Raw genomic sequence first — 12,751 nt, 5'->3', positions numbered from 1 at the left:
CTTCCAACCTCAGCAAAAAAAGAAACATCCTCTCACTGTCAACTGCGTTTATTTTCAGCAAACTTAACATGTGTAAATATTTGTATGAACATAACAAGATTCAACAACTGAGACAAACTGAACAAGTTCCACAGACATGTGACTAACAGAAATTGAATAATGTGTCCCTGAACAGAGGGGGGGGTCAAAATCAAAAGTAACAGTCAGTAGCTGGTGTGGCCACCAGCTGCATTAAGTACTGCAGTGCATCTCCTCTGGACTGCACCAGATTTGCCAGTATTTGCTGTGAGATGTTACCCCACTCTTCCACCATGTCACCTGCAAGTTCCCGGACATTTCTGGGGGGGAATGGCCCTAGGTCTCACCCTCCGATCCAACAGGTCCCAGACGTGCTCAATGGGATTGAGATCCAGGCTCTTCGCTGGCCATGGCAGAACACTGACATTCCTGTCTTGCAGGAAATCACGCACAGAACGAGCAGTATGGCATTGTCATGCTGGAGGGTCATGTCAGGATGAGCCTGCAGGAAGGGTACCACATGAGGGAGGAGGATGTCTTCCCTGTAACGCACAGCGTTGAGATTGCCTGCAATGACAATCTCAGTCTGATGTGACCCTCCACCTCCAAATCGATCCCGCTCCAGTGTACAGGCCTCGGTGTAACGCTCATTCCTTTGACAATAAATGCGAATCCGACTTATCACCCTTGGTGAGACAAAACCGCGACTCCTCAGCGAAGAGCACTTTTTGCCGGTCCTGTCTGGTCCAGCGATGGTGGGTTTGTGCCCAAAGGCGACATTGTTGCCGGTGATGTCTGGTGAGGACCTGCCTTACAACAGGCCTGCAAGCCCTCAGTCCAGCCTCTCTCAGCCTGTTACGGACAGTCTGAGCACTGATGGAGGGATTGTGCGTTCCTGGTGTAACTCGGGCAGTTGTTGTTGCCGTCCTGTACCTGTTCCACAAGTGTGATGTTCGGATGTACCGATCCTGTGCAGGTGTTGTTACACGTGGTCTGCCACAGCGAGGACAATCAGCTGTCCGTCCTGTAGCGCTGTCTTAGGCATTGCAATTTCTTGCCCTGGCCACATCTGCAGTCCTCATGCCTCCTTGCAGCATGCCTAAGGCATCACACAGATGGGCAGGGACCCTGGGCATCTTTCTTTTCAGTCAGTAGAAATGCCTCTTTAGTGTCCTAAGTTTTCATAACTGACCTTAATTACCTACCATCTGTAAGCTGTTAGTGTCTTAACGACCATTCCACAGGTGCATGTTCATTAATTGTTTATGGTCCATTGAACAAGCATGGGAAACAGTGTTTAAACCCTTTACAATGAAGATCTGTGAAGTTATTTGGATTTTTACTAATTATCTTTGAAAGACAGGATCCTGAAAAAGGGACGCTTCTTTTGCTGCCGAGTTTAGGACAGATCTACCGCTTCTTAGACTGGCTTTCAATGAGAATGACAAATATATAACACACATTTCTATGTGAATTTGGTCAGGGTCGCCCCAAAAAGTTACATATTGCCGCTTTAAGCAAGACCACAGAAACACGCAGATCCCAAATGGCACCTATTCCCTGTAGGGCCCCACAGTGGACCAGGGTTCCCTACAGGTCACTATATCGGGAATAGGGTGCCAATTCAGACAAACACACAGTATCTGAACCATTCAATGTCAGCTTAAAACAAGCTGATCACCACACATAATAAAAACACAGCAAACAAACTATTCATGATCACAGATTTATTTGGTTTTTAATAAACAGGAGAATTTTTGTTTGTTTGTATAAGACGAGTGATGTCTGGCAGGGCTGGGACCTGTTGACACCCTACAGTAAGGCCTAGACCGGGACCTGTTGACACCCTACAGTAAGGCCTAGACCGGGACCTGTTGACACCCTACAGTAAGGCCTAGACCGGGACCTGTTGACACCCTACAGTAAGGCCTAGACCGGGACCCGTTGACACCCTACAGTAAGGCCTAGACCGGGACCCGTTGACACCCTACAGTAAGGCCTGAGACCGGGAGACCCCGGGACCCGTTGACACCCTACAGTAAGGCCTAGAGACCGGGACCCGTTGACACCCTACAGTAAGGCCTAGAGACCGGGACCCGTTGACACCCTACAGTAAGGCCTAGACCGGGACCCGTTGACACCCTACAGTAAGGCCTAGACCGGGACCCGTTGACACCCTACAGTAAGGACCCTGAGACCCCGGGACCCGTTGACACCCTACAGTAAGGCCTAGACCGGGACCCGTTGACACCCTACAGTAAGGCCTAGACCGGGACCCGTTGACACCCTACAGTAAGACACCCTACAGTAAGACCGGGACCCGTTGACACCCTACAGTAAGGCCTAGACCGGGACCCGTTGACACCCTACAGTAAGGCCTAGACCGGGACCCGTTGACACCCTACAGTAAGGCCTAGACCGGGACCCGTTGACACCCTACAGTAAGGCCTAGACCGGGACCCGTTGACACCCTACAGTAAGGCCTAGACCGGGACCCGTTGACACCCTACAGTAAGGCCTAGACCGGGACCCGTTGACACCCTACAGTAAGGCCTAGACCGGGACCCGTTGACACCCTACAGTAAGGCCTAGACCGGGACCCGTTGACACCCTACAGTAAGGCCTAGACCGGGACCCGTTGACACCCTACAGTAAGGCCTAGACCGGGACCCGTTGACACCCTACAGTAAGGCCTAGACCGGGACCTGTTGACACCCTACAGTAAGGCCTAGACCGGGACCTGTTGACACCCTACAGTAAGGCCTAGACCGGGACCTGTTGACACCCTACAGTAAGGCCTAGACCGGGACCTGTTGACACCCTACAGTAAGGCCTAGACCGGAACCTGTTGACACCCTACAGTAAGGCCTAGACCGTCATGTCTGATAGATATACTGACAGTAATTGGGCCTCCCAAACGGCACCCCCTTTGCTCTAATCAAAACGTAGTGCACTAGACAGGGGGTCATTCTGGATGGAGTACTTGGTGCCCTAGTCATTCAGGGAATGTAGACATTAATAGGATCGCCTGTTAAAATACGAGACATGGATTGCTGTGTTACAGTTGGTGGTTGGTTGGTATACTGGCGCCGTACCAAAATGGTCAACTATTCTCAACTACATTGTACACTCCTTTTGACTAAAATCCCCGATGGGGCCTGGTTAAAAGTAGTGAAGAGGGAGCCATTCGGGACACCAGTTTGATTTGTCTTGAGGCTAAAACACTGGACAATGTTGTTCCTTCAACAGCAGCTGTGCAGAGAGAGAGAGAGAGGGGAGGTATGGGTGTACTGAGGCCATGAGAGAGAGAGAGGGGAGGTCTGGGGTGTACTGAGGCCATGAGAGAGAGAGAGAGAGAGAGAGAGAGAGAGAGAGGGGAGGTCTGGGGTGTACTGAGGCCATGAGAGAGAGAGAGGTCTGGGGTGTACTGAGGCCACGAGAGAGAGAGAGAGAGAGTGAGAGAGAGAGAGAGAGAGAGAGAGAGCGAAAGAGAGGGGAGGTCTGGGGTGTACTGAGGCCATGAGAGAGAGCGAAAGAGAGGGGAGGTCTGGGGTGTACTGAGGCCATGAGAGAGAGCGAAAGAGAGGGGAGGTCTGGGGTGTACTGAGGCCATGAGAGAGAGAGAAAGAGAGGGGAGGTCTGGGGTGTACTGAGGCCATGAGAGAGAGAGAAAGAGAGGGGAGGTCTGGGGTGTACTGAGGCCATGAGAGAGAGAGAGAGAGAGGGGAGGTCTGGGGTGTACTGAGGCCATGAGAGAGAGAGAGAGAGAGAGCGAAAGAGAGGGGAGGTCTGGGGTGTACTGAGGCCATGAGAGAGAGGGGAGGTCTGGGTATATTGAGGCCATGTGAGAGAGAGAGAGGGGAGGTCTGGGGTGTACTGAGGCCATGAGAGAGAGAGAGAGAGGGGAGGTCTGGGTATATTGAGGCCATGTGAGAGAATAGGAATGATTGCTCTGACACTCATCTGTTCTCCATGATAGATTGTGTAAGTCATGCTACAGCTTACTGAACAGATCCCACTGAGTCCACACGATAGAGAGGTATGTACTGGGTAGAAGATAGGTTATTGGGGGGGTACCCAGTGGGTTCTGAATAGATGGTACTGAGGAAGGGCAGAGGGTACTGAGTAAAAAGGGCCTGAAGTTGGATTCATTAGTTGGCTTCATTCTTTGACGCTTCATCAAAGTTTTCTACAAGATCTGTGGAGAGGGAGAGGAGAGAAGAGAGAGATACATGCAAATCTTCAGGAAAGTACCATTAGGTCATTTAGCAGAAACTCTAATTCAAAGCTACTTCCAACAGGTAGACCAACATTCTGCCCCTCTACCAGCATCATAATCACCCCAGAGAGAGCATGATGCCACTACTTACAGCAGGTAGACCAACATTCTGCCCCTCTACCAGCATCATAATCACCCCAGAGAGAGCATGATGCCACTACTTACAGCAGGTAGACCAACATTCTGCCCCTCTACCAGCATCATAATCACCCCAGAGAGAGCATGATGCCACTACTTACAGCAGGTACACCAACATTCTGCCCCTCTACCAGCATCATAATCACCCCAGAGAGAGCATGATGCCACTACTTACAGCAGGTACACCAACATTCTGCCCCTCTACCAGCATCATAATCACCCCAGAGAGAGCATGATGCCACTACTTACAGCAGGTAGACCAACATTCTGCCCCTCTACCAGCATCATAATCACCCCAGAGAGAGCATGATGCCACTACTTACAGCAGGTAGACCAACATTCTGCCCCTCTACCAGCATCATAATCACCCCAGAGAGACAATACCTGGAACATCGTCCTCCTCTTCAATATCTTCTGGTTTGCTGATCGACATCGCTTTGTTGTCAAGTACTACAATCGGGAAGGAGAAAAAAAAGAGGGTAAAATTAGACATTTTATTAATTAATTAATTAATAATAAATTAGTAACTGCCCAGGGGACGGCGTGAGGCTGCGTAACTGCCCGGGGGACGGCGTGAGGCTGCGTAACTGCCCGGGGACGGCGTGAGGCTGCGTAACTGCCCGGGGACGGCGTGAGGCTGCGTAACTGCCCGGGGACGGCGTGAGGCTGCGTAACTGCCCGGGGACGGCGTGAGGCTGCGTAACTGCCCGGGGACGGCGTGAGGCTGCGTAACTGCCCGGGGACGGCGTGAGGCTGCGTAACTGCCCGGGGACGGCGTGAGGCTGCGTAACTGCCGGGGGGGACGGCGTGAGGCTGCGTAACTGCCCGGGGACGGCGTGAGGCTGCGTAACTGCCCGGGGACGGCGTGAGGCTGCGTAACTGCCCGGGGACGGCGTGAGGCTGCGTAACTGCCCGGGGACGGCGTGAGGCTGCGTAACTGCCCGGGGGACGGCGTGAGGCTGCGTAACTGCCCGGGGACGGCGTGAGGCTGGATATTATATTTTGTGTAAATTCATTCAGGGGAAAAAGAAACAGTCTGTAAACTAAATGTAGAGAACACCAAGTGGTCTTGAATACATTCCTAATGCAGTGAGCCCACTACACCCACCTTGGCGTGGGAACTGCTCTGCCAGTTTGCGAAGGCTGGTGAAGCTGTCTGCCCCCAGCTGGCTGAGGATGCCTGGGAGCATCTCTGTCAGCTGTTTGTTCTCTGCATGGCCTGTGATGGCAAACGTGTTGGCGGACAGAGAGGCCTGCACCTTGGGGTTGTTGAAGTGGATCACTGTGCCATCGTACTTTATCATGTTCACCTGGTGGGGGATAGAGACAGGGGTTTAGAAAAGCATTCTGCATGACCATGTTTCCGGAACGTTCAGATAGATATATGCTATGAAGAACAAATCGTGCTTTTCTGACATGAATTAGAGCCATCCACGTCAGCTCTATTAGAGGAATTTCTATGGCAACTGAACAGGGCCCAGATTGGATTGAAAAAAAAAAAAAAAGGTGTCAGCGATATTTGACCGTAGATTGTCACAGGACAAGCCGTCTACCTATCTAATCATTTCAGAGGACAAGCGGTTGTTGACCCTATTCCAGAGACTTTCAGATCTACATTTGATGCCGAAGGAAGGGGAGAGGCTAAGAGTTGATTTAGTTGACATGCTCAGTGTGAAGATAGTCAACTCAATTTCTCCTTTAAAAAAATAAATAAATATTGTAATGACTTGCCTCCTCAATCCCAGCGATGTTGTTCACTGCCAGTTTCTTCAAGGAGCTCTGTAGTTTTTTGTCGTCGGCTGTTGCGGTTCTGTGGACCACCTTCTTCTTTCTGCGAGCTGTCCCCTGAGGACAACAGCGTCAACACGTTTTTTATTCCAGTGGGACGAAGTACAAACATTTACCTGGAGCGAACTGCAGATAACTGGGTGATTTGGAATAGTCAATAATATCATTATTTTATTTAATTAATATATAATTAAGGAAAGGGTGGTAGGTTTGGTAGAAAACAATAAAATATATACACAGTACCAGTCAAAATATTATACACCAACTCATTCTAGGGGTTTTCCTTTACTTTGACTATTTCCTACATTGTAGAATAACTGAAGACATCAAAACTATGAAATAGTGTGAAATGAAGTGTAAATTCAAAACATATATTTGAGATTCTTCAAAGTAGCCACCCTTTGCCTTGACGACAGCTTTGCACACACTTGGCATTCTCTCAACCAGCTTCATGGGGTAGTCACCTGGAATGCCTTTCAATTAACAGGTGTGCCTTGTTAAAAGTTACATTTGTGGAATTTCTTTCCTTCTTAATGTGTTTGAGCCAATCAGTTGTGTTGTGACAAGGTAGGGGGGGCATACAGAACATAGACCTATTTGGTTAAAGACCAAGTCCATATTATGGCAACAACAGTTCAAATAAGCAAAGAGAAATGACAGTCCATCACTACTTTAAGACCTGAAGGTCAATCAATACAGAAAATGTAAAGAACTTTGAAAGTTACTTCAAGTGCAGTTGCAAAAACCATCAAGCACTATGATGAAACTGGATCTCCACAGGAAAGGAAGACCCAGAGTTACCTCTGCTGCAGAGGATAACTTCATTAGAGTTACCAGCCTCGGAAATTTCAGCCCAAATAAATGCTTCACAGAGTTCAAGTAACAGACACATCTCAACATCAACTGTTGGGAGGAGACTGTGTGAATCAGGCCTTCATGGTCCAATTGCTGCAAAGAAACCACTACTAAAGGACACAGAAGAGACTTGCTTGGGCCAAGAAACACAAACAATGGACATTAGACTGGTGGAAATCTGTCCTTTTGATCTGATGAGTCCAAATGTGAGATTTTTGGTTCCAACCGCAGTGTCTTTGTGGGACGCAGAGTAGGTGAACAGATGATCTTTCCCACCGTGAAGCATGGAGGAGGAGGTGTAATGGTGCTTTGCTGGTGACACTGTCAGTGATTTATTTAGACGTCACGTTCGCGAGTGTTGCAAAATACATTATTCAATCATTGCATCCAAGAGCGTCTGCGTAGCCAGGCACTAAAACATAACTCGTTTCTATTTGTGACGGTTCACGTGCTGCAAGTCCCTCCTTTCTCAACTCCTCATTAGTTTTTAGGAGCAAATTACCCGCGTGGGTGATTTAAAAACAAACTGAGGTCCACACGCCAGTCCAGTTGGTGGTGATGCACCTTAAAGGTGGTTGTCAACCGCCACATAAAAACTGAAGTAGAAGCCTGGAAGGAGGAGAGATGACTAGAAAAAGATTTGGTTTCCCCCTTTAATTCGTGGATTAATTGTCAGAGAAGAGGACCTTGTGCATTAAAGGTAAAATAACAACCCAATGTTTATATCCCAGGACAAATTAGCTAGCAACAGCAAGCAAGCTAGCTAAATTTCCATAAATGTTTAATGCTTTTCTACCTGTCCGCAAATTAATATTAATTAATTAATATTAAATGTTTGTTTTGATATTTCAACATGTGTCCTGATCTGATGTGACAAAAACCAACACGTGCACGACTGCGCACATACGTGCACGACTGCGCACATACGTGCCTGGTCTAGTCAGCGCCTTAGCCGCCAATGACACAAATCAACACACATTTGGCAGGTGTTAAATTTAGGCCACACCAATAGTGCCATCTAGCTGTGGAGAGGAGACACAACAAGGCCCTTACCAAACAGTAAGAGACAAAGCCAGGCCGGATGGGCCAAAGCATCTGCTCAGGGGGAAGTAATAGGAGTAATGTGCTCAGGGGGAAACACGACTGCCAGTTGCTTTGATAAGTCTAATGCCTTTCAACCAAACAGACCAGCAGATAAGCTACTAAACAGCTGCCTTCAACCCTGAACATTCCCAGATATGGAAGGGACTACAATTTAGTCATGCCTGTGTCTTAACAAAAATGTAGATTTTAACAGTAGAGATGATAGTAGTTACCTTTCCACCTATCCGGACCTGGGCCTGAAGTTTGGCTAGTTTCTCTTGGTTCATGGTTTTATCTGGAAAAGAGGAAGGTGGATGAGTTGTCGTCAGACAATATTCTCATGAATTAACAAATGACAACAAACAAAAACCCCCACAAGCCCACTGGATGAATGTGATCAGCTTCAGGTTTATCCTGAACCACCGTGGAAGCTGTTAATGGACCTAGCTATAAACTAGACACCAGTTGAGTTATCTAGTTTACTAGACAACACATTTTTCATTGTCTGGAAAACACTGCAATCATCAGGTGTTACATTCCTAGGGACTGCCTATTCAAAAAAATAAAATAATGCCCGTCAGCCAAAACACACACAGATGAATAGTTAGCTAGTTAACTCGCTTTGTTAATGACATGGTCTAACGCTAGTCATAAAAATGTAGCTAACGTTAACTATCTAGCTGTCATTTAGTCAGTTAACCATTTCATATTCCTGACGAGGTAGCTAGTTATCTAAACGTTACTGCATAAAGCCATAGCTAAGTAAAACAACGTGGATACTGTTCCCTAGCTAGCATTGTAAACACAGTAGGCTAGGTTGCTCAAAGCAAACCGAAAACACCGGATACTGTTTTAGGGCTGTGGTCTTTTGTTTGTTTTTGTCGTATATACCGTAGTCCATAGCTCTAGTTGTTAAAAATCAAATAAAGTATTTACCTGTGTAAAGAGCGAGTCAGTAATTTGATTGATCAGTCCTAAAGCCACAACATCCACACGGGCTCACAGCAGAACAGGAAGTGGCTCACAGCAGAACAGGAAGTGGCTCACAGCAGAAGAGACCACGCGGTTGGCGCTGATGGCGAATCTCACCACGTGTCTTTTCTCTCCAGTGTTGGATGAATTTCAGGCAGTGTCGTTTTGGTTGCGTGTGTCATTTTCAGCGGATGAGATTTTGATTGATTGATTTAATGTATTAGCTTGATCACTTTAAACACATACAGATTTATAGGCACAACATGAACGCCATTTGTACTACAGTTGCCTGCAATGTGTTTCTAAAGAGAAATCGACCGTTTGTGCCAATGTTGTATATGGAGAAATGAGTGCTTTCGTCTTGTTGTGGTTCATATCACATGTGTATTTGTGTTGTTGCATGAATAACCAGGTTTCCACCCAATTGGCGACATTCTAAAATCCGCATAAAATCAAAAATCGTGCATTTTCCCACCAGAGATTTGTTTCCATTGGTGATCAAATTGATTTGTTGCTCCAGACAGCGTTTCCACCACCATTTCTTGTGATGACAACCTGTACATTAGAAATAGCTTTGGCGGTTAAATAACCATGAACCGAATAAAAAAAAATAGAAGTTAAATGGGTTTCCATCGCATTTAACTCTACTGATGGTTTTCTCACAAAAAAATGTTTGCTTTAAAAAAGCGAGTGTGCTCACGATGATATTACTAGAATAAGACCCTCGATAGTTATTGGAAAGCAGCATCTCGCTCATCACCTTTCACTTTCACCATCCTGTGAAGTTATTTGACAGTTTACTTCACCCGTAGCCTAATAAACTGCATGATTTCCGGAGGTATAGTGGGATGACATGTTGATTCCACGTTTACTTTGATATTATGGCTATTATATCAATATTTGCGCATAAAAAGCGTTTCCACCACCATTTCTCGTATTATCATCCCACCTATTAATTCAATTCAATTCAATCCCACCTAGTATTTTGTTTAGTCGACATTTGGTCATATTTGTTAAGTTTACCGACAAATGTGCTGCTTCCATCAAGCCTGTCATTAAATGTTTTTTTACCCGACATGAACTTTACTGGCATAAAAATGTTGGATGGAAACATGGTCATAAAATACACTCAGTGGTTCCCAACCTTTTCCGGTTACTGTACCAGCAACTGAATTCTGCTCTGCCTGGAGTACCCCTGACGTACCCCCTCTTGTGCATTTTAATAGAAGGTCTACGGTCTCATGAGTCTTCTCAAGTACTCCCTGATAGGCCTTGTACCCCTGGTTGGGAACCATTGAACTACATGACCAAAAGTATGTGGACACCTACTCGTCAAACATCTCATTCCAAAGTCATGGGCATTAATATGGAGTTGGTCCCCCCCCCCTTTGCTGCTATAACAGCCTCCACTCTTCTGGGAAGACTTTCCACTAGATGTAGGAACATTGCTGCTATAACAGCCTCCACTCTTCTGGGAAGTCTTTCCACTAGATGATGGAACATTGTTGCTGGGGACTTGCTTCCATTCAGCCACAAGAGCATTAGTGAGGTCACTTTCCACTAGATTGGAACTGCTATAACAGGAACACTGATGTTGGGCCACTAGGCCATTGGCTCACAGTCAGCGTTCAATTCATCCTAAAGGTGTTCGATGGGGTTCCATTCAGGTCTCTGTGCAGGCCAGTCAAGTTCTTCAGCGTTCCGATCATCCGACAAACCATTTCTGTATGGACCTTGCTTTGTGCATGGGGTATTGTCAAGCTGAAAGAGGAAAAGGCCTTTCCCAAACTGTTGCCACAAAGTTGGAAGCACAGAATCGTCTATAATGTCATTGTATGCTGTAGCGTTAAGATTTCCCTTCACTGGAACTAAGAGGACAAGCCCGAACCATGATACACAGGCTGTATCACAACTGGCCGTGATTGGGAGTCCCATAGGGCGGTGCACAATTGGCCCAGCGTCATCTGGGTTTGGTTTGCTGAGTTAAATACTTTTTTTTTTTAAACACACAAAAAAAACCCGGCCCAGACCATTATTCCTCCTCCACCAAACTTTACAGTTGGCACTATGCATTGGGACAGGTAGCGTCCTCCTGTCATCTGCCAAACCCAGATTTGTCATAATACTGCAAGTAATGTGGCAAAGAAAAGAAACCTTTTTGTCCTGAATACATTACACATTACAGAGTACAACTCTCCATATTTTCAAGCATAGTGATGGCTACATCATGTTATGGGTATGCTTGTAATCGTTAAGGACTGGGGAGTTTTTCAGGATAAAAAGAAATGGAATGAAGCTAAGCACAGGCAAAATCCTATTGAAAGAACTGGCTCAGTCTGCTTTCCACCTGACACTGGGAGATGAATTCACCTTTCAGCAGGACAATAACCTAAAACAAAAGGTCAAATATACACTGTAGTTGCTTACCAAGAAGACTATGAATGTTCCTGAGTGGCCTAGTTACAGTTTTGACTTAAACCTACTTGAAAATCTATGGCAAGACTTGAAAATGGTTGTCTAGTAATGATCAACAACCAATTTGATAGAGCTTGAAGGATTTTGAAAGAAATAATGGGTAAATGTTGCACAATCCAGGTGTGGACAGCTCTTAGAGACTCACCCAGAAATACAAAGGTGCTTCAACAAAGTATTGACTCAGAGGTGTGAATGCCCCTCCCTACCTTCGGGCAATGTTCAAACCCTACCCGAGCACTCCGTTCTGCCACCTCAGGTCTCTTGACTCTCCCACCCCTGCGGGAGGGCAGCTCCCGCTCAGCCCAGTCCAAACTGTTCTCTGTTCTGCCACCTCAGGTCTCTTGACTCTCCCACCCTTACGGGAGGGCAGCTCCCACTCAGCCCAGTCCAAACTGTTCTCTGTTCTAGCACTTCAATGGCGGAACCAGCTTCCCCCTGAAGCTAGGACAGCAGAGTCTCTGCCCATCTTCTGAAAACATCTTAAACCCTACTTCTTCAAACAGTATCTTAAATAATCCTCTGTCTCACCCTTAACCAGCACTTGACCCTCCCCCCTTTCTAACTCTGACTCTACTGATAGCTACTTTATTGAGAAAAAATGTACTTTCTATGCCTGTGATATGTGGTTGTTCCACCTAGCTACAGTTGTCCCACCTAGCTACAGTTGTCCCACCTAGCTACAGTTGTCCCACCTAGCTACAGTTGTTCCACCTAGCTACAGTTGTTCCACCTAGCTACAGTTGTCCCACCTAGCTACAGTTGTCCCACCAAGCTACAGTTGTCCCACCTAGCTAGAGTTGTCCCACCTAGCTACAGTTGTCCCACCAAGCTACAGTTGTCCCACCTAGCTAGAGTTGTCCCACCAAGCTAGAGTTGTCCCACCTAGCTACAGGTGTCCCACCTAGCTACAGTTGTCCCACCTAGCTACAGTTGTCCCACCTAGTTATGTTGGAGGTTTACCTTTACCTTAGCCAAATACAAGGCCATCAGACTGTTAAACAGCCATCACTAACATTGAGTGGCTGCTGCCAACATACTGACTCAAATCTATAGCCACTTTAATAATTAAAAATTGGATATAATAAATGTATCACTCGTCACTTTAAACAATGTCACTTTATATAATGTTTACATACCCTACAT

General features: G+C 46.7%; 1 protein-coding gene across 1 annotated transcript; it reads right to left on the bottom strand.

Annotated features, from left to right (window-relative positions):
- Positions 1-3,715: 3,715 nt before the first annotated feature.
- On the bottom strand, positions 3,716-9,251 carry LOC112227278 (transcription factor BTF3 homolog 4). The gene is made up of 6 exons (XM_024392181.2): positions 9,098-9,251; positions 8,395-8,456; positions 6,167-6,280; positions 5,544-5,745; positions 4,820-4,885; positions 3,716-4,216 (listed from the first exon to the last, which is right to left on the bottom strand). The coding sequence occupies exons 2-6, from the start codon at positions 8,446-8,448 to the stop codon at positions 4,170-4,172; spliced, it is 483 nt and encodes a 160-aa protein (XP_024247949.2). The 5' UTR covers positions 8,449-8,456; positions 9,098-9,251; the 3' UTR covers positions 3,716-4,169.
- Positions 9,252-12,751: the final 3,500 nt, after the last annotated feature.

The sequence above is a fragment of the Oncorhynchus tshawytscha genome, linkage group LG28 (assembly GCF_018296145.1).
Source record: "Oncorhynchus tshawytscha isolate Ot180627B linkage group LG28, Otsh_v2.0, whole genome shotgun sequence".
Lineage (NCBI taxonomy): Eukaryota > Metazoa > Chordata > Actinopteri > Salmoniformes > Salmonidae > Oncorhynchus > Oncorhynchus tshawytscha.
This window is presented reverse-complemented; position numbering and strand designations above follow the sequence as displayed.